Genomic DNA, 27213 nt, shown 5'->3' with positions numbered 1-27213 from the left:
GTTAATCGGTTTTTCAACTTGGGAGTATACAGCGCAGCACATCTTCAGTTTAACGTTAATTAGCTTTTTATTTGCACTCTCTCTTCTATCTTGAAACAGAATTGGAAATGCAGGGCCCACAGACATCATGGGGCCACACACAAAGTGCTAGCTTTGTTTGAGCTTAGTGAAGCTTGAAGTAAATGTACACTACCGTTCAAACGTTTGGGGTCACTTAGAAATGTCCTTGTTTTTGAAAGAAAAGCATTTTTTTTTGTCCATTAAAATAACATCAAATTGATCAGAAATACAGTGTAGACATTGTTAATGTTGTAAATGACTATTGTAGCTGGAAACGGCTGATATTTAATGGAATATCTACATAGGCGTACAGAGGCCCATTATCAGGGAATACTCACACACTTTTTTCAGGTCTACAGAAAGTGCCTTTGATTTAGAGGCTAAGGGTTGTTTTTGGACTGGGCCATGTATCCATAGGTTGGGAAGTCCCCAACAGCTACTATAATAATCAGGTCAGAGGTTACGCCCCTCTCAAATGACAAAGACCCCCCTGGTGGTGGTGTGGGGGGGGGGGGGCCCCCACCACCACCATCCGGTCAGGAGATGACATCACTGTGTCATTTTTTTTACTCAGTGGGCCCCTAGGGACCACATCTTAAGAATCCGTTACTCAAGCTCTCTCCGTCTCTTCCGTCTCACCAATGTCACCCACATTAAAGAGCGCTACAGGAGTTGGTAATCCCTGAAGAGCAGCCGTCAGCGGGGCACGGTGACATTGACAAAGTGAGAGGGGCCCATAGGGGAGCGTAACTGCACGCCGTCACTTAACAGGGAGTCGGGGATACCTGCTCGGTCGCTGTCAGTCACTTCACCCTGACTCACCCGAGTCCTCGCAGGAAGGGTTTGAGTGACAGCGGGGAGAGAGGAGGGAGGGAGGTGGTTGCGAGGGAGAGTAGATGGCACTTATGTTTGCAAGTCGGGCTGAACAGGAGTTGAGGGACTGTAGTGCTAATGGTTTGGGGGAAAGGAACGGAGGGAGAGAAGGAGTGGAACAAGGAGGGAGAGAAGGAGAGAGAGAGAGAGAGGTAGAGGGAGAGAATGAGAGAGAGAGAGAGACAGAGAGAGAGGGGAGTGTTGCATGTCAGTTCCTATCAATTGAGACGTCTCGAAACTGTCTGCCGTTATCTGACGGAACACTCAGTCCTCCAGAGGCTTTTTACTGGATAGCTGTTATTTAGGAACACCTCTGGTCAATCTCATCATTTTACAAATGGGATTGCTTTCCTGGGAGTTTAACTACTTACTGTGTGCATAGCCATCATCATAGGGTTCATAGTTTACTGTGGTGCGTGCGTGTGTATATTTGTGGGTGCTCATGCCAGTGCGTGCACTTTGATATTAACTTTCAATGGTTTGTCATAGTTTACTTTCACAATCCCTTCACGCTTAGAAGTCAAACTAAAATGCCACAACCAAATACCACTAACATCTCTCTTCTCTCTGAAATACTATTTCCTAAACCAATTTTTTGTTATCCTTGTTTTGGGTCTTGGCCACATAAAGGACGATGAATTTTCCTTCACAGCTGAAAGGCAGCTAATGGAGCAGGCGGACTTATTAGATCAAATGCATTTTAAGGACATGAAAAAGAGACAAAGGACAGAAAGGGAACATCACAGAGCTCAATTACCAAGAGGCAGAGTCTGAGTCCTACCAAGAGGCAGAGTCTGAGCCCTATAGGCCCTGGTCAAAAGAAGTGCACTACAAAGGGAACACTGTACCATTTGGGACACTACCAATCTAAACCTCCACAGAGAGCGTCTTCAGTTGTGTGTTTGCTTGAAACCGATTTAATAACTTTGTCAAAAACAGTCAAATCTAAGCTGCAGTGACTTCTCTTTCCATCCAGCGACATCTTTGGTTTTGTCCGAGCGTTTGGCTAATTGAGGCTTAAATCTTGATTCTCATTTGATTCACACTCGCATATTACTCTAAATGTCAAAAAATATTTATGAAAACAAGACTAACTTTCATGTTTGCAAATGTATGTGGTATTACTCGCTCCTCCGACTCAAACACATTGCAAACATTTTCAAAAGCAGCAATGTTTATAATCAAATTTTGTTATCACTGCAATATATCAGAATTATTTTTAAGTCTGACATCCAGAGAACATTCACTACAATCTTCCCATTTGAGAAATGTTACTGGGCTGTGATCCAATCAAATTTCCTAATTTCCTTCCAAACTATAGGTAAGTGGAAGGGTGTGAGGGAATTCCACCATATTGCTTGCACCCTGGCATGTCCTTGCAGATCACTAGTAACTGGTTAGGAGTACGATGGCTATACTAGCTAATATGATAGAGTATAGTAGTTTGTGAAACAAAATATGTGATTTGTCTTAAATCTCTACCAAGTATAGACAGAAGAAGATTGGCCAACCCTTGGAGCCTGGTTTCTTTCTAAATTTCTTATAGCTTCCTGCCTTCTAGGGAGTTTTCCTAGACACTGTGCTTCTGCCTCTGCAATGCTTGCTCTTTGGGATTTTAGGCTGGGTATCTTTAAAGTACTTTGACAACTGCTGATGTAAAAAGGGCTTTATATAAAATACATTTGATTGATTGATCATAAGTTATACAACTCTCTAAAATGACCATTTATCATCACTGAAAGCATTTCATTGACTTCGGTGATCCCACATCATCTGAGTCTCTCCACTTTGTCGGTGTGACTTTTCAGCTCTGAGAGACACCGCTGCCTGGTAGCGCTTTGCTTTACCACAAAGGGCAGGCTTCTGTCTCATTAATTTTACTTCCTGACACTGTCATCCAATGATTTATTACCTCCTGTCACAGGCTTCCTGATTGGCCTATTCTTCCTTAATGGGGTGTCATTAGTATAAACATTAATTTGAGTGCACCCCTCTCTCCTAGGTCGATACTTGCTATGGCTCACATGTTGGTTGTTTCAATGAAGACTCTGGGAGGAATTGGTGCAGGAATTTGACACAACGCCATGTACCTGTTAGCAGTCGGTGGAGTTAGTGTTTAACGTTTCTGGCGCATTGTATGATGTTGAGCAGCACACATATGTGTGTTCGTTGAAGTAGAATGAATTTGTGTGTGAGTGTGCATGAGAGAGAGTGTGTGTGCGCATGCATGTGTGAAAGAGAGAGTGTGAGTGCCAGTGTGTGAGAGTGTGCATGAGAGAGAATGTGTGTGCGTGCGTGCGTGTGTGAGTGCCAGTGTGTGAATGGGAGAGAATGTGTGCGTGTGCGTGCATTGGTCTGTGTTCATGCTCCCTTTCAGCCCCTCCAGGAGTCTTGGTGAATGAAAAAACAGAACCAACGTCTGGGTAGTAATTTACAGTAATTTGCTGGTCAGAGACAGCAGACACACAGTCTATTGAGAGAAAAGCCAAACTCCAGTACCCCTCTGAGCCAGGAGACAGACAGTCAATTTCCCTTGCACTCACTGCCAGCCTTGGCCTGGACTCAGGTAGTTTACAGAGATACACTCTATGTGAGACTGTGCAGAGACTCTAAACATGGCCACTTAAGCTGCTCCTTGACTACGGCATGGATGGATGTGTGTGGAGTTGGGGTGATATTGTGAGTGTGTGCAAGTTTATGTATGTGTGTGTGTGTGTGTGTGTGTGTGTGTGTGTGTGTGTGTGTGTGTGTGTGTGTGTGTGTGTGTGTGTGTGTGTGTGTGTGTGTGTGTGTGTGTGTGTGTGTGTGTGTGTGTGTGTGTGTGTGTGTGTGTGTGTGATTCTCTGGCACACTTAGTCTAGTGAAAAGCATGAGCTGTTGCACACCCAAAAATGTTAGTAGAGGTGCTGACTACTGTAACAGTGAGTAAACTGTAGGCTATAGAAAATAGAGTCACAAACCCTCTATATAATCTCCCAGTAATGTATTGGGTAAACCACACATGTTTTGGCATCACTGTGCCTTCTTCAGGGTAATGTCATGAATGCTTGAACCAGGTTATGTAGACAAACAGTGCAATTAGTGCAACCAATGACCATAGTAATCCAGAAGAAACGTTGGTGGTTTACCCATTAAATTACTGTGAGCTTATATAGAGCGTGTACGACTCTGTCACACTTAGTAACACATAATTAGTAACACATCACCTTTTACATTGAACAAAAAAAAATGCTGCAAAACAAACAAGGCATTATTCAATGTATTTTATGAACACATACAATGTTAATATATTATCCAAAGAATAGATGTCGCTCGTTTGGTAACTGATATTTTGTTTTTACCTCGCCAGCCACCGTACTCGCATGTTGTTTTCGTTTGTTTGTTTATGTTCGCTTGGTGGCTAGGTAGTTTCCCATAATCTGAAGATATGGCTGACTATTCAAAAGTGAAAATAACAAAACTTGTTTTGAAAGGACATAACAAGGGGTGAGTTTATTCCTCAACTTCGAATTCAATATTTGTTTGTGTAGAAGATGGCGAATCAAGCTGGCTAATAATGCTATCTAGCTAGCTATCGTTCATCGACTCTGACCAGGCATTAACAGTTAGCTACTGGCTAATGTTAGCTAGCTAACTGTTTGCTATTTTCCTTTTTCCCAATTTCTAATTTGACCTTGCTAATGTTAATCCACAATTGTCTTGTAGAAAGAAGAAGAAGCACAAGGATAAGAAAAGAAAAAGGGACGATGCACAAGATAAACCGGATATTGTTGGTATGTTGTTTGCTTGTCATTCTTGGCAGCTAGCTAGCTACATAGCTAGCTAGTTGAAAAGGGTTCTATGATACTCCACAAAGTAGCAAACAATCATGTTTTTTTCTGCTTTCTAGGTGGATGGTGGTGTATCAGTGGCTTTGGGGAGATTTCAGGAACAGTTGCAATAGAGATGCAGACTGATTCCTACATCCATGCCCTGGATACTGGTCTGTTCACAGTTGGTGCACCACATCAAGGTAAGAAAAGTGAGAGACTATCTTTAGCTAAATTCACTCAATATTTCCTTTGTAGTACACTACTTCTCATCCAAGTCACGTAGAGCTCTGGTCAAACGTAGTGCACAATAATATAGGGAGTAGGGTGTCATGTGTTTTGTCATTAATACATGATGATGATGCACACAATTTGCTGTATGCCATACTAGGTTGTTATGCTACTTGATTGGACAGGGGGAAGTGTTTCGAGAGACATTTTGCCATTTGTTACATCATTGAGTCGATAGGGTTCATTTTGAAGTGTTGGTGATGTGTGTGGGGCATGATCAAAATGTTATGCTTGAGTAAGTGGCGTATGGGAGCGTTGTACTGCCTCAACCCAGAGGCTTTTGTGGTACAGTCCGTTAGGCTTTCACCTCTGCACCGAATGAGCTAGGGGTCGAGTCCCTGTTACAGCTCTCACTCTCCTGCTCCACCTGTTACCAGGGGGCAGGGAGGGAGGTTGAAGGTAGTGGAACTTTTGATTTGTTTAGATACAGATTACTGTTCTAGACTGTTATGAGACAAACACTGGAAGAGATTGCAAACCACAGGTAACCAGAAAAACCAGAAAAAACGACTTCCGGCGCCGACCAAGATGGCCGCCTCGCTTCGCTTCGCGTTCCTTGGAAAATATGCAGTATTTTGTTTTTTTTATGTGTTATTCCTTACATTGGTACCCCAGGTAATCTTAGGTTTCATTACATACAGTCGGGAGGAACTACTGAATATAAGAGCAACGTCAACTCACCATCGTTCCAACCAGGAATATGACTTTCCCGAAACGGATCCAGTGTTTTGCCTTCCACCCAATACAATGGATCTGATCCCAGTCGGCGACCCTATGCGACGCCGTAAAAGGGGCAAACGTAGCGGTCTCCTGGTCAGGCTTCGGAGACGGGCACATCGCGCTCCACTCCCTAGCATACTACTCGCCAATGTCCAGTCTCTTGACAATAAAATTGATGAAATCCGAGCAAGGGTAACATTCCAGAGAGACATCAGAGATTGTAACGTTCTCTGCTTCACGGAAACATGGCTAACTCAAGAGACGCTAACGGAGTCGGTGCAGCCAGCTGGTTTCTTCACGCATCGCGCCGACAGAAATATACATCTTTCTGGTAAGAAGAGGGGCGGGGGGGTATGCCTTATGATTAACGAAACGTGGTGTGATCATAACAACATACAGGAACTCAAGTCATTCTGTTCACCTGATCTAGAACTCCTCACAATCAAATGTCGACCGCATTATCTACCAAGGGAATTCTCTTCGATTATAATCACAGCCGTATATATTCCCCCCCAAGCAGACACAACGATGGCCCTGAACGAACTTTATCTGACTCTTTGTAAACTGGAAACCACACACCCTGAGGCTGCGTTCATCGTAGCTGGGGATTTTAACAAGGCCAATCTGAAAACAAAACTCCCTAAATTCTATCAGCATATCGATTGTGCTACCAGGGCTGGTAAAACCTTGGATCATTGTTATACTAACTTCCGCGACGCATATAAGGCCCTCCCCCGCCCTCCTTTCGGAAAAGCTGACCACGACTCCATTTTGTTGCTTCCAGCCTACAAACAGAAACTAAAACAACAAGCTCCCTCGCTCAGGTCTGTTCAACGCTGGTCCGACCAATCTGATTCCACGCTTCAAGACTGCTTCGATCACGCGGATTGGAATATGTTCCGCATTGCGTCCAACAACAACATTGACGAATATGCTGATTCGGTGAGCGAGTTCATTAGAAAGTGCATTGACGATGTCGTACCCACAGCAACGATTAAAACATTCCCAAACCAGAAACCGTGGATTGACGGCAGCATTCGCGTGAAACTGAAAGCGCGAACCACTGCTTTTAACCAGAGCAAGGTGACCGGAAACATGACCGAATACAAACAGTGTAGCTATTCTCTCCGCAAGGCAATCAAACTAGCTAAGTCCCAGTACAGAGACAAAATAGAGTCGCAATTCAACAGCTCAGACACAAGAGGTATGTGGCAGGGTCTACAGTCAATCACGGATTACAAAAAGAAAAAAAGAAAACCAGCCCCGTCGCGGACCAGGATGTCTTGCTCCCAGACAGGCTTAATAACTTTTCTGCTCGCTTTGAGGACAATACAGTGCCACTGACACGGCCCGCTACCAAAACCTGCGGGCTCTCCTTCACTGCAGCCGAGGTGAGTAAAACATTTAAACGTGTTAACCCTCGCAAGGCTGCAGGCCCAGACGGCATTCCCAGCCGCGTCCTCAGAGCATGCGCAGACCAGCTGGCTGGTGTGTTTACGGACATATTCAATCAATCCTTATCCCAGTCTGCTGTTCCCACATGCTTCAAGAGGGCAACCATTGTTCCTGTTCCCAAGAAAGCTAAGGTAACTGAGCTAAACGACTACCGCCCCGTAGCACTCACTTCCGTCATCATGAAGTGCTTTGAGAGACTAGTCAAGGACCATATCACCTCCACCCTACCGGACACCCTAGACCCACTCCAATTTGCTTACCGACCCAATAGGTCCACAGACGACGCAATCCCAACCACACTGCACACTGCCCTAACCCATCTGGACAAGAGGAATACCTATGTGAGAATGCTGTTCATCGACTACAGCTCAGCATTTAACACCATAGTACCCTCCAAACTCGTCATCAAGCTCGAGACCCTGGGTCTCGACCCCGCCCTGTGCAACTGGGTCCTGGACTTCCTGACGGGCCGCCCCCAGGTGGTGAGGGTAGGTAACAACATCTCCACCCCGCTGATCCTCAACACTGGGGCCCCACAAGGGTGCGTTCTGAGCCCTCTCCTGTACTCCCTGTTCACCCACGACTGCGTGGCCATGCACGCCTCCAACTCAATCATCAAGTTTGCGGATGACACTACAGTGGTAGGCTTGATTACCAACAACGACGAGACGGCCTACAGGGAGGAGGTGAGGGCCCTCGGAGTGTGGTGTCAGGAAAATAACCTCACACTCAACGTCAACAAAACAAAGGAGATGATTGTGGACTTCAGGAAACAGCAGAGGGAGCACCCCCCTATTCACATCGACGGGTCAGTAGTGGAGAAGGTGGAAAGTTTTAAGTTCCTCGGTGTACACATCACGGACAAACTGAATTGGTCCACCCACACAGACAGCGTTGTGAAGAAGGCGCAGCAGCGCCTCTTCAACCTCAGGAGGCTGAAGAAATTCGGCTTGTCACCAAAAGCACTCAAAAACTTCTACAGATGCACAATCGAGAGCATCCTGTCGGGCTGTATCACCGCCTGGTACGGCAACTGCTCCGCCCACAACCGTAAGGCTCTCCGGAGGGTAGTGAGGTCTGCACAACGCATCACCGGGGGCAAACTACCTGCCCTCCAGGACACCTACACCACCCGATGTCACAGGAAGGCCATAAAGATCATCAAGGACAACAACCACCCAAGCCACTGCCTGTTCACCCCGCTATCATCCAGAAGGCGAGGTCAGTACAGGTGCATCAAAGCAGGGACCGAGAGACTGAAAAACAGCTTCTATCTCAAGGCCATCAGACTGTTAAACAGCCACCACTAACATTTAGCGGCCGCTGCCAACATACTGACTCAACTCCAGCCACTTTAATAATGGGAATTGATGGAAATTATGTAAAAATGTACCACTAGCCACATTAAACAATACCACTTAATATAATGTTTACATACCCTACATTACTCATCTCATATGTATATGTATATACTGTACTCTATATCATCTACTGCATCTTGCCATCTTTATGTAATACATGTATCACTAGCCACTTTAAACTATGCCACTTTATGTTTACATACCCTACATTACTCATCTCATATGTATATACTGTACACTATACCATCTACTGCATCTTGCCTATGCCGTTCTGTACCATCACTCATTCATATATCTTTATGTACATATTCTTTATCCATTTACACTTGTAAGGTAGTAAGGTAGTAGTTGTGGAATTGTTAGGTTAGATTACTTGTTGGTTATTACTGCATTGTCGGAACTAGAAGCACAAGCATTTCGCTACACTCGCATTAACATCTGCTAACCATGTGTATGTGACAAATAAAATTTGATTTGATTTGATTTAACAACTAGGGGGCTTATGCACAATTCAAGACCGAAGGGTAAATCCTTTTGAATTCAATCACTTTTTGACAGCACCCCTTTTGATTTCAAGTAAACCTTCCATACATATTTGCCCTTTGTAGAAGTGCTCAGAAAGTTACTTTTTGTAATAGTTTGACAGCTTTTAAATGATATCAAACTCAACCGTTTATCTTTTCCAGTGATGAAGACATGGATGCCTCATGGTATGGTGTGATGTGCAAAATGTGTCAACTTTGAACACCTTTATCTCCTGAATGTTTTGGCATTCAGGTCCAAAAAGTCACTTTCTGACAAATGTTTCCATGGGCAAACATGTATGGAAAGTTTTGTTTAAATGGATTTACCCTAACACAAATCTTTGGGGCAGGGTTACTCATCACAAGACATGAGTACTGAGTAGGGTTGCATATTTTGGGGAATATTCAGAGGTGGGAATTAACGGGAATGAATGGGAATATATGGGAATTAATGAAAATATATATGCAAATTAATACCATTTAAATGTAGATGTGTTTTGCATTGGATATATTTACCATATCATATGGAGACAGAAACATAAACCTTTTACCTTATCATAAGTAGACTTAATTTCAAATTATTAAATCATTCCAATAGAAATAATTTTAAAAACTATTTAGTTATGAATTGAACTTTAATTAAATGATTTGACTCTTCACATGGGATGATTTCACTGAACAACAAAAGAAAGGGGATATTGAATGATCCCCAATGATCCATCGCATCTCCCAAAAACGTTTTAAACATACATCTGTAAAATGATAGTCTAGAAACTAAAGCTTTGGTTGTCTTCCTCTCAGGCTTCCATGTCTTCTCCCTGGACCTCCTCAATGTCCACCTCTTGAACATCAGACTCTGAGGCCTCATCTTCACTGTCACTTTCCAACCTTGTTGAGGATGACTCGTTGTCAGGCTCAAAAAGCCTAAAATTTGCTTGAATGGCCACCGATTTTTCAACCCTTGTATTGGTCAGCCTGTTGTGTGCTTTGGTGTGTGTGTTCCCAAACAAGGACCAGTTGCGCTTTGATTTGGAGGATGATGGAGGCAACAGGGGAAAGACCCTCAGATCCACAAAGTCCCTTCCACCAGGTGGCTGATGAGATATGTTGGCACAACTGCCATATTGCATCTCCATCCCAAAGCCCTTGCTTGGAAGTATACTTTGCCAGACTGCCAAGAACCTTGCCCTCATCCAGCCCAAGGTGGCGAGACGTGGTAGTGATGACAACATATGGCTTGTTGATCTCTGCACCAGACAGGATGCTCTTGCTAGCATTCTTGGGGTCCAACATGTACGCTGCGGCATGTATGGGCTTCAGGCAGAAGTGTTCACATTTTTTGATGTATTTCAGAACTGCAGTTTCCTCTGCTTGGAGCAACAGTGAAGTGGGCATGGCGGTATGGATTTCTTCTCTTACATCTGCAAGCAGAGTCTGAACATCAGATAGGATGGCATTGTCTCCATAAATCTGTGCAATGGCTACTGCCATAGGTTTCAGGAGTTTCAGGCTGCTTACCACTCTCTCCCAAAATACATCATCCAGGGGGGATCCTCTTGATGGAGCTGTGCATATCGGCAGACTGAGATATGGCCATTTCTTGGAGAGACTCCTTCTCTTCCTGGAGACTGCCAAACATGATGACAACCCCACCCCAATGGGTGTTGATGGGCAGATTCAATGTGGTGCTCTTATTCTTCTCACTTTGCTTGGTGAGGTAGATTGCTGCTATAACTTGATGACCCTTCACATACCTAACCATTTCCTTGGCTATCTTGTAGAGTGTATCCATTGTTTTCAGTGCCATAATGTCCTTGAGAAGCAGATTCAATGCATGAGCAGCACAGCCAATGGGTGTGAAGTGAGGGTAGGACTCCTCCACTTTAGACCAAGCAGCCTTCATGTTCACAGCATTGTCTGTCACCAGTGCAAATATCTTCTGTTGTCCAAAGTCATTGACTGCCTTCTGCAATGTAGAGACCGGTGTGTCTGTTGTCCCTTGTGTCTGTGCTCTTGCAGAATACTGGTTGAGGGGTGGAGATGATATAGTTAATTATTCCTTGCCCACGGACATTCGACCACCCATCAGAGATGATTGCAATACGGTCTGCTTTCTCTATGATTTGCTTGACCTTCACTTGAACTCTGTATCTAGCAAATTAGTAGATAAAGCATGTCTGGTTGGAGGGGTGTATGCTGGGCGAAGAACATTCAAAAATCTCTTCAATACACATTGCCTGTGAGCATCAGAGGTGAACCAGTTGCATATACAGCTCGAGCAAGACATTCCTCAGCATTTCTCTGACTACGTTCGCTATTGAGTCAAAAAAACTTCTGATTCCAGGAGGACCATGAGCTGTTAATATCGATAAGGTGTCTGATTCATCATTTTCACCTCGAATAGAAGTAGAGGGACTTTTGTCAGAGGTTGCTTGTTGTGAGCACTGAGGGAACTTTATGCACTTGGCCAGATGATTTGGCATCTTTGTTGCATTCTTCACATATGATTTGGCACAGTATTTGCAAATGTACACAGCTTTTCCTTCTACATTAGCTGCAGTGAAATGTCTCAACACATCAGATAGTGCCAGTGACATTTTCCTATAAAGATTAGAAGAAAAAAAATTAAAAAGCAAAACAAATACAATTCCATGTACAGATAAATAGTTAAGCAGTTAGATTAAACAACTCCTTTGTAAGATAAATGTTTTAAAATGAAACAGGTATGGAAACAGGTGTATTAACACTCCCCGGTTAGCAGGCTCAAGCAAGCTAAAACCCACATGGTAGCAAAAACTAACTAGCAGAAATTGTTAACAAGTTATAAATGATTTAAACACACTTTGCTGTAGGCTACTATTTACTAGTTACAAAAAAATCATGTATGTCATATAATATATTCACCCTACCCAGTATTGTAATCAAAACTTACCAGAAAGCATGTAGTCCTTGGCTCAGACAGTGTAGTATTGTGGGCTCAATAGCATCTCATTAGTGTGCAAGATCTTGAGAATCAGCTGTACATGTGATGGAAGAATGCACTGTGCATGCAGAGGGTTGCAATTCCATTGAATTGGGGATAGTTTAACCAAAATATGCCACAAGACCTAGAATTGCCCTATGTGTATCCCATAAAAAAGGTTCACTGTTATAAGCTAACTTTTTTTGATATCAAGCAAAATTCCCCAAATTCCCGGGCTTAACGTCCCATGGAATATTTTCTAAAGATTTCCAGAAATTTACCGGAAATTTTCCAAGATTAGGTCTGTAAGAGCTAAAGTTATTGTACAGTCTGACAGCTGTGGGTAGAGTGGTGTTTTTGTTGTTTTATAATACGGGCAGTAACACAGGACAGTCTGTTTCTCAGCAGCCTGGTGGTGCAGTCACCTCCAGAGTGTGCATGTACCTTCACCAGGTGCACTGCAGCCTGCTCTCACCTGCTCTGCAGTGAGGAGCGCTGTGGTTGGACTGCTCCAACTCTGGAGATGATCCTCAAGGCCCTCTGCACCCTGTCTAGTTGGGCCTGCTGCTTTTTACTGCATCCAACTAACAGCACTCCACCATATTCCAGACAAGGTCTGACCAGTGTAGTATGTCTGTCACCACTGAGGTTAGAGTCTAGATGAAAACCAATATACTTAGTTGTTGTTACCACTGGTACTTCCTGTCCTTCTAGGATTAGTGGTGCGGGTTGTGGATGGTCTCTAAAATAACATATCCGAATTTCCAGACTTTTTCCCATTCAGGAGCATGTTGTTGGATGTGGCCCTATCATCCAGCTGCTTTTGCCTCCAAGCCCATGGAAGTGTCCACCTGGATGCTGGTTAGTTGTATATGGCTCGGGACAGCCCTACATCATCAGCACACCCAGTGTCACTGAACATTTCGGTTGGACATGTGAAGGATAAACGGACATGGTGAGACGACGCCCTCTTGTGGCACACCAGAAGTGGCCTCTGACCAGGGGCTGAATGTGCCATTCATCATCACCTTCTGCCTTCTTCCGCTGGTGTAGATGTGGAGCCAGGCTAGTAACCACAGACACAGTTAAATGTCAGCCAGATGTTGCAGGAGCTTTGAGAGGGTAGTTTGGCAAGCTATCGCCAAAACACTTCTTGAATCCCCTCATCTCTGTAGCATCCCTAGCAGCTCAGCTGCTGAAATCAACTGTGATTCAAGTGACTTGCACCAATGTTACCAACTTGGGTGGTCTGCACAACTCAAAACAGGTTGGCGCACTAAACTAAAGGCATCTTCATGTCTCCAAAAAAAACTTGTGGGACCGTAGTTTCAATTGGAACTTGATTTACTTATAATCATCATACATTATGATTATCATAAATTATGGTTATTGGTGGTCGCGCAACTGGTAGCTTGATGCACACGTTGTTTGTGAACTTAATCTGCTTAAGTCAAGGCGGTGTGGTGTCTTGTGCAGCCGTTTTAGATGGCAACTTCACTCAAGTTGTCAGAATGAGTCACTCTAAAATGGCTGTAAATTCTTAAATGGTTTCACTTTGTAATTCAAACTGACAAGATTGAAATGAAGGAGAGAGAGAAAAATCTAAAGTGGTCCTGTTGATTGCTCCCTCTTATAAAGTCGTTTTTGAAATGCAAGCCAGCCCAGCATGTCACTTGCATTTACTTGAATTGTCTGCGTCGGGGTCTCCCGAGTGGCGCAGCGGTCTACAGATCCGGGTCTGATCCCGGGCTGTGTCGCAGCCGACCGCGACCGGGAGACTTATGAGGCAGCGCACAATTGGCCCAGCGTCGTCCGGGTTAGGGGAGGGTTTGGCCGCCTGGGATGTCCTTGTCCCATCGCGCTCTAGCGACTTGTGGTGGCCGTGCGCATGCATGCTGACTTTGGTCGCCAGCTGTACAGTGTTTCCTCCTACATATTGGCGCGGCTTGCTTCCATGTTAAGCGAGCAGTGCGGCTTGGCGGGGTCGTGTTTCAGCGGATGCCTTCTCTCCCGAGTCCGTATGGGAGTTGCAGTGATGGGACAAGACTGTAACTACCAATTTGATATCACCCCAAAAATTGTATGCACTTTTTTGGGTCTCTGTTGGATTCTGTAATCCGGCATTATAGACAGAGCAAATGGAGCTGGTAATCGTCTGAAATTTAATGAATCCCAGAAGAGAATGGAAGGAAATCTCCCCCATGAAGCCCAGTTTTCTCATGTTCCATTCTATTCCAATACGAAGCGAGGAAACCAAAGAGCCGTAATGGACGTCACGTTCCATTAGCCTGGCAAAGTGGCAGAGAATTTTTTGTGTCATTCATTTGTGGAGAATGGGGGTGTTCACTAATTGTTTCTTCCAACTTTATTTTCTTGCTTTTTCGATGACCGCCGCATTCGATGGCTGCCTGCGTGCGGTACCAAGCGTTTTGAAATCTAAACCAATTTTGTCCTAAACGGTATAGGATTTAGTGGCGTTTCGTTCTAAATCAATTTGAAATCACACTCTGAGAGAGTGGACACGGAAAATGAAAGGGAGAACTGAACTACTATGTTGTTCCAGAAGCTATTAGGACATTCATTTCTGCACAGCTTGCCGGGTAACGGTTTAGCGAGGAAGCTGGAATTGCTCCTGCACACACACACACACACACACACACACACACCAGGCATTAATCTATTTCTTTGTCCACTCAAGCACGTTATTGGATATCATCAATATGAATCCGGTGCTAGCTACGATTTATGGTGCCCATCCATTTGCAGAGGCAGGAAGACGATGAAATATTTGGAGGGAATGTATTGCACAGCTCTGTGATGGGTTAGAATGCAACAAGGTAACAGGCAAAGAGCTCTCTCGTCTCATGGTTTATGGATATCAAGATCCAAATGAGTATCATTGACCTAATGTCATTGTGATTCTTTGCCTCTTAAATGCATAGTTTTTCAGCACAACATTTAAATTGGTCACGTTTTCATACCACCAAGTGGTATTGTGTCTAGGGTCCACAATAGATAGCATCTGAGCGCGAGTATCCGGACCCACTGGGTAGTTTAAGGTGAAAAGTGTAGTCCACAATCTAAAATGAACGGGAAAGATTGGCACCAACCATTTCATTTCGATTGTATGTTTACCATTCCAAGTATGACAAGTTAGAGGGACATTTGCCAACGTGTGCTGGAATCACATCTTTGAATCCAGGCTCACAGACGATATGCTTCGTCTCCCCACCGTTAGCCCCACTGACTAGCAAGCCAGAGCCCCATTACACCAGCCCCTGAGCCTCAGGGAAAAGGCCTCGACTTGGGGGTGGAACACCTAACCTAACTAGCCAAGCTAGACTAAATGGGAGTTTCCAGGCAAATATTCTCTGCCCTAAGGCGAGACATGTTTTGAGAAATGTTCAATAAAACCCATCCACCCTCCACCATCCACCCAAAGACAGAAACGCGGACCTGGGATTCAGCTCACGGTTTTTCATTGAAGAGGGAGAAAGAGGGAAAAATGGCCAGGAGAATAAAACGTGAACTATTCCTTTTCCCTTGGTGAGGCTCGAACTTGGGAGGCAGGCTCATTTAAATGAGATGAAAGAGAAATGGAGTTACAGAGAGAGAGAGAGAGAGAGAGATGATGTTTCTGCACTTTTATGGGATTTTCAGTAAGAAGGAAACCCGTCTAGAATAATTTAGCCCTCTCAAGCTGAGAAAAGCCCTCAAGATGCTTAGTCACTGGATGCAGGAGACGTTGTGAATGCCCTCTAAGGTCAAGGGTCACGGGGAGATATAGGCCTGCTTTAGGGGATGGAATATAATTAGAATTTAACCTGTCCGTCTGGCTATTGTGGTCTGAGAAACATGGTGGTATGTGAGCCTAGGGATTTTATTCGCTATCCCAATGCCCAATGATTGCACACAGAGGTGTGGTTTCCCAATTTACATTTGCATCAGTCTGTCCTTGAAATTGACAGACCCCCCCCCCCCCCCCCCCCTTAACTTTCCCTAAAGTTGTGAGAACCTGTGATGGTCACATCCTTACGGTGTGTGTTTCACTGTATGATTAACTAGCTTCCTTTCATCAATGGCCCCTGATCTGGCAGGACAAAGCAATAGGGTATCCACAACTTTTATCCATCACTGAGAAAGGAAAGAACACCAGGGCATGAAGCTATAATGGGCAGTAATATATATTGATAATATGTATTATGTGAATATACAGTATACATCACATGCGACTCAGCAATTAGCCTATTAAAATGTTTATCTGACTCCATAAAGATAATGAATATATACAAGCAAGCATTAGGCAATATTTTCCAAGCATATAGATCCTAAGTTTAACTTGCAGGACAACGCGTGAACAAAGAAAGGCTTACTAAGCCAGAGACCTAGAAGTCTAGGGAAGGAGAATTGATCATGCAACCTTCCTCCATGGACTGGATACAGGATAAGAGAGGACAAAGGCATTCCATTTATAACATCTGAAGGTGTAACCTTTCAACCCAAAACCAACCGCCATTGACCAATCAAACGATAAGTTGAGAGTAACCGAAACACTCCCGTGGCCGATCTCCACAGGGTGCCACCGCATCTAGGGTGGTGCTTAAATTGGGGCAATGATTTCAGGTGGAACATTTTCTGAAGGGGTGGAGCCTTTAGCTGAGAGTTTCTGTTTTTAAGAGGGTGGAGATTTCTTTAGTCTTATAGTATCTGTTCTCATACATCTCCCCCCCCCCCAGAACCTAATCGAGCATCTGATGCAATTACGCAAGATTTGAGGTCTGGGTTTCAGAGAGTAGGGTGGGTGTAGGCGATCGATAGCACACAGCAGCAACATCGTGTAGCCCGAGGTTGTGTGTTATTAAGGACCATGAAGCATTAGTAAAACATGAAGGCTCTACGTCTCAAGGGTAGAGGAAATTATGCAAATGGGCTGTTTTTCCAGAATGACACATCGTTATTGTACGTTAATACATCTGAGATCAAATGCATTGTATTGGCACCACTGAAACAGATTCATTTTTCTTCCTCAAGATCACAACCCCGGCGAGAGAATGTGAGAAATGCTAATCGTGCCCGACGTCGCGACACTCTGAATGTTAAGTCGGCAGAGCCAAGCTCCCAAATGTTTGAAGCGATAATAGAGTCATCTTGTTTTTAATCCTCATTAAACCAAAACGAATGTTCCTCTCGGATAGAAATAAGGAAAGTAAAAAAGTGAAAATGCTCTGATTTTAGAATATCAATCAGGACTTCGTGACTCTTAAAAGGGAAATGTTTTCTTTGATATTTTCCAGACGACGAAGGGCCAGACCCCCCGGAGCAGTTCACTGCCATCAAGTTGTCAGACTCTAGGTACGTATGAAAGGAGTAAATATCACCTACGCACATTCTATGTTGACTTATCTGAATAGAAAGTGTCCCCTGGTGAGTTATAATAGACTTTGGAAGAACAATTACAGTCTCACAATTTTATAACTACAAAATTTCATTTAAATGAGAACGTTATAAAGGAGCATCAACTTCTGTCGTTCAAATGCTCTTTGTCTTTGAAAAAGTTTTTAGACACTCAAATCAACCTGCCAGTATCCAGGAATGAATTTTGTTTCTCCTGTGTTTTTCTCCCTAGGGTAGCCCTGAAGTCTGGCTATGGGAAGTATCTAGGCATCACCTCGGAGGGGGTCGTGGTGGGGCGTTCCGACGCCATCGGCTCCCGAGAACAGTGGGAGCCTGTTTTCCAGAACGTGAGTGAAGCAACTGTCAATCAAAAAAAAAATGTCAAAGTCGATGCATACAAAGACTGTGATATAATGCCATGTCATATAGAACTTGTTTCATAGTAACCCTAAATATAGATAAGCCTCGTTTTGCTCACAGCTTGTTGCTTTGTTGATGCGGTTCGGAGTGAGAGCTTGATGCTCTCTGCATATGATTGAGATTTTACCTGGCGAGGTGAAACTCATCTGTCAAATAATCTCTTAATTTCATTCCTGTTTGTCTTCCATTTTTTGGGGACTAATTTCTTTCTCTTTCCCCCGTTCCAGGGAAAAATGGCTCTCATGGCAGCAAATAGCTGTTTCATCTCTTACAGTGAAAGTGGGGACATTGAGGCCAAGAGCAAGTTGGCGGGGGACGATGAGATGGTTAAGGTGATGTATATATTTCACAAGGTCGCTCCATAACCCCACCTCTCCCCATCTATACTATAGAAATTACATCCCAATGGGGCAGTGTGAAGTTGGTGACGGAAGGGAAAAACAAAATGTCTCTGAACATTAGGGGGGGCCAGGATATTGCTATTCAACATGCAACTGTTTTGTGTTTTCCCCCTCTCTCCTTCTGCCTCTCTCTCTCTCGATGATGATGATGAACAGATCCGGTCATGCGCGGAGAGGGAGGTCAAGCGAAACGACGACATTGCCGACGAGGACAGGGGCAACGTGAAGAACTGCGAGCTCAACTACGTGTATGTACTGTCTGTCTACCTAAATCACACTCAGTGGCAGCAACATTTGCAGCGGCAATCATACAAGGCTGTGATTCCATGCTCTCTAGTCTAGAGGTTGTAAACCCCTGTTGTACAGCTGATCTTGTCCAAATGAACATAAGTAAAGGTATCGGAAACGCCATGGCCTGCCCTATATCACGACAATGTTTTATGCATTTATGAACAACTTTAAGACAGCTGTGACGACCCTCCCACTCTGTCTGCCGTATTCTCTCTTTGTTCTTGTTTCCTTATTAGGATGCCGGTGGGCGGAGTTGGAAGGGTCGTCAGCTACATGGGAAACACCTGGGCCCACTGTCATAGGATAAATGCACCACTTCCCCATTCATGGAGAGGAGACTCTCTCCATGTAGACACCTTGATAGATTCGGTTATGTTTCATGGTGCTTTTTGGTTGTTTGTTTTAGCATCTTTCAACACCCTGCATTATCACATTCATGCATGCAAAACATTCACTTACACTACTGATTACTGATTACACACCCCATTGTATATTATACCTAGTTTCGTTATTTAATAAATATATTTTGTTACTCCTTTTCTCCACGTTGTCTCCCTTTTGTTACGGGCTTTGAGCCGGTTCGTGACAAGTGGGGGCTCGTCCGGGATCTATTGAACGTATTTGTTTGGGAGAACGTGGAGGTACGTGTTTGGTTTAAATATTTTGTTTGAGTTGTTAGGCCCAGTATTGGTTGCCTTAGTTGGTTGGTTGGTGTGCTGCGTTGGAGAGAGTACATTGGTTAGTTTCCAGGCCCTGCCCAGCCTGGAAACTCTTGTTCTACTTTCTGTTGGGACATCGGTCTGAGGTGAGTAATCGGCTGTGTACCTCAGTGGGAGATTTGGATAGGGTAGTACTATTTACTACCCGGAGCTATAGCCTTTTACCCCTGATAGGTTTAGCGACGTGTTTCATTTTTGGAATAGGTTGGGCATGGTTAATGTTTGTTATTTTTGTGTGGTGTCTGTGGACTGAGCAGTTGTCTCGGGGGCACATCCGTGGCTTGGTGGAATCTGCCAGCGTGCTGGGGGGTTTATTTCCTTGCCAGCGGGCTACAGTGCGTAAATACCCACCGCAAATCCGCATGAAGACTAGGGTTGAGTTAATGTAGGTTTGGGGAAGCTCCGTATCTCATCTCTCTTCTGTGGTGCTCAGGGTGATTGTCATTTCTTGAGTTGTGGTCTGGTGTGCTCAGCAGAGGGGAAGAGTGAGAATTTTTTTTTGTAACTATGGCGTCTTTTGTAGATGAGTTCATTCGCTTTCCATCAGAGGAATTGTTAGAATTAGGTACTAAAGAACAGCTGTTGAAAATCGCCGAATACTACAAGGTTGAAATTAGTGATAAACGTCTAAAGAATTCTATTAGGTTGATATTGAAGGCCAATCTGATGGAGAGTGGTATTCTTGAAGTTATCACTGGGCCAGTCTCTGCTGAGGGGTCATCTCCCCGTAACGTTACAATGGCCATTCCATCGGTTAGTCCTAGTAGTCTTCTTTTTGAACAGCAGAAAGAACTGCTTCTGTTACAGCTGCAGCTACTTGTCACGAACCGGCTCAAAGCCCGTAACAAAAGGGAGACAACGTGGAGAAAAGGAGTAACAAAATATATTTATTAAATAACGAAACTAGGTATAATATACAATGGGGTGTGTAATCAGTAATCAGTAGTGTAAGTGAATGTTTTGCATGCATGAATGTGATAATGCAGGGTGTTGAAAGATGCTAAAACAAACAACCAAAAAGCACCATGAAACATAACCGAATCTATCAAGGTGTCTACATGGAGAGAGTCTCCTCTCCATGAATGGGGAAGTGGTGCATTTATCCTATGACAGTGGGCCCAGGTGTTTCCCATGTAGCTGACGACCCTTCCAACTCCGCCCACCGGCATCCTAATAAGGAAACAAGAACAAAGAGAGAATACGGCAGACAGAGTGGGAGGGTCGTCACATTGGGGGCTCATCCGGGATCGTGTAAAGTATGAAAAGGAATTAGATATGGAGCATGATCGTGAGAAGCTAGAGCATGATCGTGTAAAGTATGAAAAGGAATTAGATATGCAGCATGATCGTGAGAAGCTAGAGCATGATCGTGTAAAGTATGAAAAGGAATTAGCATTTAAACAAGATATGGAGATGGCTAAAATCAAGTTGCAACAAGAACGGATAGAGTTGATTAGGGAAGGAAAGATTTCAGGGGAGAGTTTGTTCTGGGAAGGTGACCCAGATTTACCTAGGAGTCGTTCCTCTTTTGGTCGTGCCCCGGACACATTTGATATTGTTGGGAACTTACGGTTATTGCCTCAGTTTAATGAAAAGGACCCTGAGACATTCTTTTCGTTGTTTGAGCGTGTTGCTGACGCTAGGAGTTGGCCTGATTCTGACCGCACCTTAATGTTGCAGTGTGTGCTGACTGGTAAAGCGCAGGAAGCATATTCAGCTCTTAGTGTACACGACAGTGCCAGTTATGATAAGGTTAAAACGGCTGTGTTACAGATTTATGAATTGGTCCCTGAGGCTTACCGCCAACGATTTAGAACTTTAAAAAGGGATGATAAACAGACTCATGTTGAGTTTGCGCGACAATTATCTATACAGTTTAATCGCTGGTGTTCTGCCTCTGCAGTTGTGACTTTCCAAGGGCTGTGTGATCTGATTATGTTAGAGCAATTTAAGGACACAATCCCTGAACGTATTGCCACATATATTAACGAACGAAAAGTAAAGAATGTCTCTGAAGCTGCGGTTTTGGCGGATGAGTATGTGTTGACTCACAAAAGTGTCTTTGCAGAGCCCCGTATTCGGAATGAGTGGGGGCGTTCGGATAGATTTGGGCTTCGCTCACCGAGATACTTTGGTTCACGGGCAGAGTTCAATTCAACTAGGGTTGAGCCTGAATCCCGTGGAAAAGCTGACTTTGGGCAAGAGTGTCATTACTGTCATGATTCAGGTCATTGGAAAAACGAATGTCCGGTTCTCAGGGAAAAGGACAAATTCAGTACGCGTGATTACGTTAAATCTAAGCCTACGGCGGTAGCTGCGCATGTTTCACATCAGTTCACTCATGACACATGGTCTCAGGCGCAGGTGAAAGTCCATATTCACCCAGGCTATTTACCTTTCATTACGGAAGGTTTTGTGTCTATATTAGGGAGTAAGGAATTGGTGCCAGTGAAGATCTTGAGAGACACAGGTGCCTCCGAATCGTTTGTGTTGGAGTCTGTGTTACCCTTTTCAGCTGAGACTGATTCGGGGAAGAGTGTTCTAATTAGGGGAATAGGTTTGAACACTCTTTCAGTTCCATTACATAAAATGATGTTGGATTGTGGGCTGGTAAAAGGTGAGGTTGTTGTGGGGGTGCGTCCTTCGTTGCCTATTGAGGGTGTTGACGTTGTTCTTGGGAATAACTTGGCTGGTGATCGTGTATGGCCTGTCGTGTTTCCATCTCGAGTTTCCATAAAGCCGTCAGTTGTTGAGATTCCAGATGAGAGTGTACAGAGCTCCCCAGGGATGTTCCGTGCGTGTGCAGTGACGCGTTCTATGAGCCGTGGCGAACTGGTCACTGTGCCGACTGATGAGAATACCACAAAGAAGTATGACACTGCTTTCCCTGTTATTCCGTTGTCTGTTACCCACTCAGATCTAGTCAGTGCGCAGTGGACTGACCCCACATTGGAAGAGTTGCGTGACCAAATTGTGCCTGTGGAACAGTTGGGAGATGTCGCCCATTGCTATTTTTTCCAAGAGGATGTCCTGATGAGAAAGTGGGTGTCTCATGGTAGTCGTTTTCTGGGGGAGGCGATTAGTCAGGTTGTGGTACCAGTAAAGCTTCGTGAGTTGGTTTTGACAACTTCTCACAATGGTGTTGCGGGACATATGGGTGTGAGGAAAACATACCATCGCATATTAAGACATTTCTTTTGGCCTAGATTAAAGAGGGATGTCTCTGATTTCATCAAAACTTGTCACACCTGTCAATTAACTGGTAAACCTAATCAAGCTATTAAGCCGGTACCACGGTTTCCTACTCCTGTACTCAGCCAACCTTTTGAGTATTTGATCATTGACTGTGTGGGTCCTTTGCCTCGTACAAAAAAGGGTAGATTGAAATGAGTAGTCTGTTACGTTGGGAAGTGGCTATGAATCGTTGGGAATTAAAAAATTAAGGACTTTGTTCTTTTCGTTGGAGTTTGTAGCTGATGTGGTCTCGTGCGCCCTCTTCCTGAATGTTTGTATGGTCAGGTTCTGTCTTTCCTGTCTATTCCGTCCTGGTCTGGGGAGTCTTCTTTCCTCTTAAAAGTTGCTTCCTATGCACTAATGTTGCTGAGGTCTGGGGAGTCTTCTTTCCTCTTAAATGTTGCTTCCTATGTATTAAGGTTGCTGAGGTCTGGGGAGTCTTCTTTCCTCTTAAAGGTTGCTTCCCGTGCACAAAGGTTGCTGAGGTCTGGAGAGGAGGTTGGCTGGGGCAAATTTGGAAGTGGGAACACGTACCCCTCATAAATTTGGGACGCAAGTGCTGTGTCAGTTTGGGACGCAGAGGCCTGTGTCAGTTTGGGACGCAGAGGCCTGTGTCAGTTTGGGACGCAGAGGCCTGTGTCAGTTTGGGACGCAGAGGCCTGTGTCAGTTTGGGACGCAGAGGCCTGTGTCAGTTTGGGACGCAGAGGCCTGTGTCAGTTTGGGACGCAGAGGCCTGTGTCAGTTTGGGACGCAGAGGCCTGTGTCAGTTTGGGACGCAGAGGCCTGTGTCAGTTTGGGACGCAGAGGCCTGTGTCAGTTTGGGACGCAGAGGCCTGTGTCAGTTTGGGACGCAGAGGCCTGTGTCAGTTTGGGACGCAGAGGCCTGTGTCAGTTTGGGACGCAGAGGCCTGTGTCAGTTTGGGACGCAGAGGCCTGTGTCAGTGTCAGTTTGGGACGCAGAGGCCTGTGTCAGTTTGGGACGCAGAGGCCTGTGTCAGTTTGGGACGCAGAGGCCTGTGTCAGTTTGGGACGCAGAGGCCTGTGTCAGTTTGGGACGCAGAGGCCTGTGTCAATTTGGGGGGGCAGGTATGTTGTTCCGGGGTCCTTGTTGGTCCCCGGTTTTATGGGGGGGGATGTGACGACCCTCCCACTCTGTCTGCCGTATTCTCTCTTTGTTCTTGTTTCCTTATTAGGATGCCGGTGGGCGGAGTTGGAAGGGTCGTCAGCTACATGGGAAACACCTGGGCCCACTGTCATAGGATAAATGCACCACTTCCCCATTCATGGAGAGGAGACTCTCTCCATGTAGACACCTTGATAGATTCGGTTATGTTTCATGGTGCTTTTTGGTTGTTTGTTTTAGCATCTTTCAACACCCTGCATTATCACATTCATGCATGCAAAACATTCACTTACACTACTGATTACTGATTACACACCCCATTGTATATTATACCTAGTTTCGTTATTTAATAAATATATTTTGTTACTCCTTTTCTCCACGTTGTCTCCCTTTTGTTACGGGCTTTGAGCCGGTTCGTGACACAGCCCTTTTTGTCAGATATGCCCAACAAGGATCAACAGTGGACTGTTATCCTAAATGACTGTGGAGTACTGCAATTATACCGAAATTGTTCATACTGGCTGCATATCTGTATTTTGAAAGTTCTATATCTTAAACTTGATTGTTGACATGCAAAACATATTGGGACTATGTCAACAATGGATTAGTTTTGGGGTGGATTTTTCCTTTAAACTTCACCTACCAATTCTCACAGTGGGGGTGCATTTTATGTAGAAAAGACAGCCAGGAAGGTGGAGGGGTTGAACACTGTGACCTTCCGTAGACAGACAGTGATTTCCCTCCCATTTTCATCCGACAACCTTCCACTCTGCTTCTGTGAGATTTTGACAACTAATTCACAGGCCCGGATGCACAAGGAGGAGGGTGCTGGTGGGGGGAGCGTAGAGGCGCCACCTCATCAATCCCGCTCCCTTAAAAGGCCGATTGATGGGCCAACGCTACGGGGATGGAATTGGAACGAGAACGGAACCGCCGCTTTTACGGCCCGCGGCGGCCCATTAAGTTCTGAGGGCTAAGCGTGAACAAGGCTGTCATTGTGTTCCGTTTCTCCTCTTCCCACCTCAACTTCATGTTCCATTTTTTTTATCTTCCCCCTCTCTCCATCGTTTTTTATTTTAGAGGAGGAAAAAACACGGGGGAAATGGACTCATCATGTTGACGTGCCGATAATGGCTGCCCTTGAGCCCGTCATTGTGATGTAGTGCTTAGCATCCCAGAGCGTGTTGCATGAACAGAGTGCTGCCCGTGAATCATAAACCACTGACAGACTTTAACCACTGCTAGAGGGCCTATTGCACTCTGTATGTATCTACTATCAGGACTGTTTACTTCAATGGAAATGGCACGGTACTTGCGAGTGTAAGTTGCTCTATACACATTTGTATACACATTTGTCATTGATAATAGTAGTCAGGTTTATGCCACAGAGAGTGCATTGTTATTTATATTCCTAACTCTGACATTGCTCTTTCTAATATTTCTTAATTATTTTATTTTGGGGATTTGCATGTTTTTTTTGTTTTGTGCTGTTAGGTATTACTGTACTGTCGGAGCTAGGAACATAAGCATTTCACTACACCTGTGATTAGATTTTTGTTCAGTGATGTTATTCTTTGTGTTTGATAGTGGCGTGTGACTGGTCCTTCCGTGTCTTATCATGTGTAATGTCTCACTGAACACGGATTTCGGATATTACAGAAAGAAGTTCCAGAGTTTCCAGGACAGGCGGCTGAGGGTGAACGAGGAGGACAGCACCACACTGAAGATGGCCCGGAAAGACGGGAAGTTCCACGAAGAGCTGTTAGACAGGTGGGAAAAACATCTTCACAAAGAGGCAAATCCTAAACTTCCACTTGAGTCTAATTTTCATTCAGTCTCCCATTGACATCAATGCATGACTAAGTGAAATTTTGATTTCAGTGGCGGTAGCTGCCCCAAAGGAAACAACCGCACACAAATTGGTTTTAATGATCAACACAAACTTCCTTTCCAAGAAATCGCTCTGGAACTGGTCCAAATTACTGTTGACATGACTCCTACTGATGGCCATTTAATAGCAGGATTCGGTCACATAACTGGTCAAACTGCCAACATACTCTAAACCTATTTGCGCAAACCTGTTTCAATTCAACATGTGATTCAACAAGCTGATTTGTCACATGATAGCTAATTACATTGTCTGGTGTATAGTGGTGATGTAAGGACTAAAAATAACCACTCGTGACTTTTTCTGTTTGTCCACAGGAGAGCCAAGATGAAAGCAGACCGATACTGCAAGTGAAGATACAAGAGTTTATGGATTGTCCACTCGTCTTTGAATTCCTTATGTTAAAATCAAAAAGGCTCTCTTTTTTTTAATTAGTTTGATTGTTTGACTGGCATTGATGAATCTGTTTATCATGAATACATTTTATTTGGTTAAGAGAAAGTAAAACTGTGCGATTATTGTGTAATTTCAATCCCTAAACCCCTTCCCTAGCTGGCTCCTCAGAAGACTGAATAGTTTCACTGAGTTTCCCTATGCGTCGTATCTCAGATAATAAACAGCAGTAGTGGTTATGGTGAACTGGATTGTATTCGAGAGATTACCCAGTGACCCATTTTCCTGTAAATTATTGCTAACATGCCTACCACCACTATCTTTGTTTTGCACAAAAAAACTGCAGATCAGTAGATCTGTTAGATATTTGGGACAGTCCATTGATGTTTGTGTATTAGGCAATACTGTAGGGAGAGTGGGGTAAGTTGAGCCATTTTTTGCTTTCAGCATCACTACATCAAGGGAAATATAGTATTCTTTCTAACAAAGATATCTACATATATTTTAGGATGTTGTGTATCCCTGGAAATATTTTTTTTTTTTTAATTACAGTTTTGAAAACATAGCTTAGTGGTCTCTTGGCAAAACTTACCCTGGGTATGTGGTAAATTGAGCCACAAGGTAAGTTAAGCCGACTGAAAAATGTCTGTACGGAATTAAATATCATCAAACTTTTTTTTTTAAACCATATCTATCTTTATTTCCCAGACACAATTCAACACAATCACTTTTTTGTCTTAATCATTTTAACCATATTTTAACACAGGCTTAAGACCTAACAAACACTATGTACTTTTAACATAGGCCAAGCCCTGTTGTTGCCTCATATCCCAGCAGTAATGGCTTGCATTACGCCTGGGAAGAAAACACACTTCAACTTATCCCAAAACAAACATTTGGACTATATTAGCCCACACAGCTACAAGGATGCACTTTAATGCTAGTTTTATGACCTCATATGGAAGCTAATAGAGACACCAACTGATGTATAGAACAATCTTAAAATGATTTACTTTGGTTTTGATACAAGCATCATGAAACTTCTAAAACAAATGAATTCGACTAGTTCAAAATCTGTTTTTTGAACCTAACTTGCTTAATATTTCCATGTGGTTTCTTAATTCACATACTTTATGAAATTATTACCTCTTTCTAAATATTTGGTCAAATTATTAATTTTGTGTTCGGTTTCTGAAAAAGAAAGGCAGCTCAATTTTACCCCCTCATCCCTAATAATTCAAGGTGTGAATATGACAAAAGGCCTCAGTTTTGCCTCATATACCTTTCAAAGTAT

At 44.0% G+C, this 27213-nt stretch overlaps 1 protein-coding gene across 1 annotated transcript; it reads left to right on the top strand.

The window, feature by feature from the left end:
• Positions 1–4292: 4292 nt before the first annotated feature.
• LOC120052866 (protein FRG1-like) lies at positions 4293–26604 on the top strand. Its single transcript, XM_039000056.1, has 9 exons — positions 4293–4419; positions 4639–4706; positions 4823–4945; positions 17350–17407; positions 17682–17796; positions 18097–18201; positions 18427–18518; positions 25298–25408; positions 25844–26604. Exons 1-9 carry the CDS (start codon positions 4361–4363, stop codon positions 25878–25880), a joined length of 768 nt encoding a protein of 255 aa, XP_038855984.1. The 5' UTR covers positions 4293–4360; the 3' UTR covers positions 25881–26604.
• Positions 26605–27213: the final 609 nt, after the last annotated feature.

The sequence above is a fragment of the Salvelinus namaycush genome, chromosome 8, assembly GCF_016432855.1.
Source record: "Salvelinus namaycush isolate Seneca chromosome 8, SaNama_1.0, whole genome shotgun sequence".
Taxonomy (NCBI): domain Eukaryota; kingdom Metazoa; phylum Chordata; class Actinopteri; order Salmoniformes; family Salmonidae; genus Salvelinus; species Salvelinus namaycush.
The sequence above is the reverse complement of the archived record's forward strand: the minus strand, read 5'-3'. Positions and strand labels throughout refer to the sequence as shown.

Excerpts from the sequence above, each read along its gene's own strand:
- LOC120052866 (XM_039000056.1), top strand. The coding sequence starts at position 4,361 with ATGGCTGACTATTCAAAAGTGAAAATAACAAAACTTGTTTTGAAAGGA. Across the intron at positions 4,420-4,638 it reads TTGAAAGGACATAACAAGGG|AAAGAAGAAGAAGCACAAGG; the intron begins GTGAGTTTATTC and ends ATTGTCTTGTAG. Across the intron at positions 4,946-17,349 it reads AGTTGGTGCACCACATCAAG|ACGACGAAGGGCCAGACCCC; the intron begins GTAAGAAAAGTG and ends GATATTTTCCAG.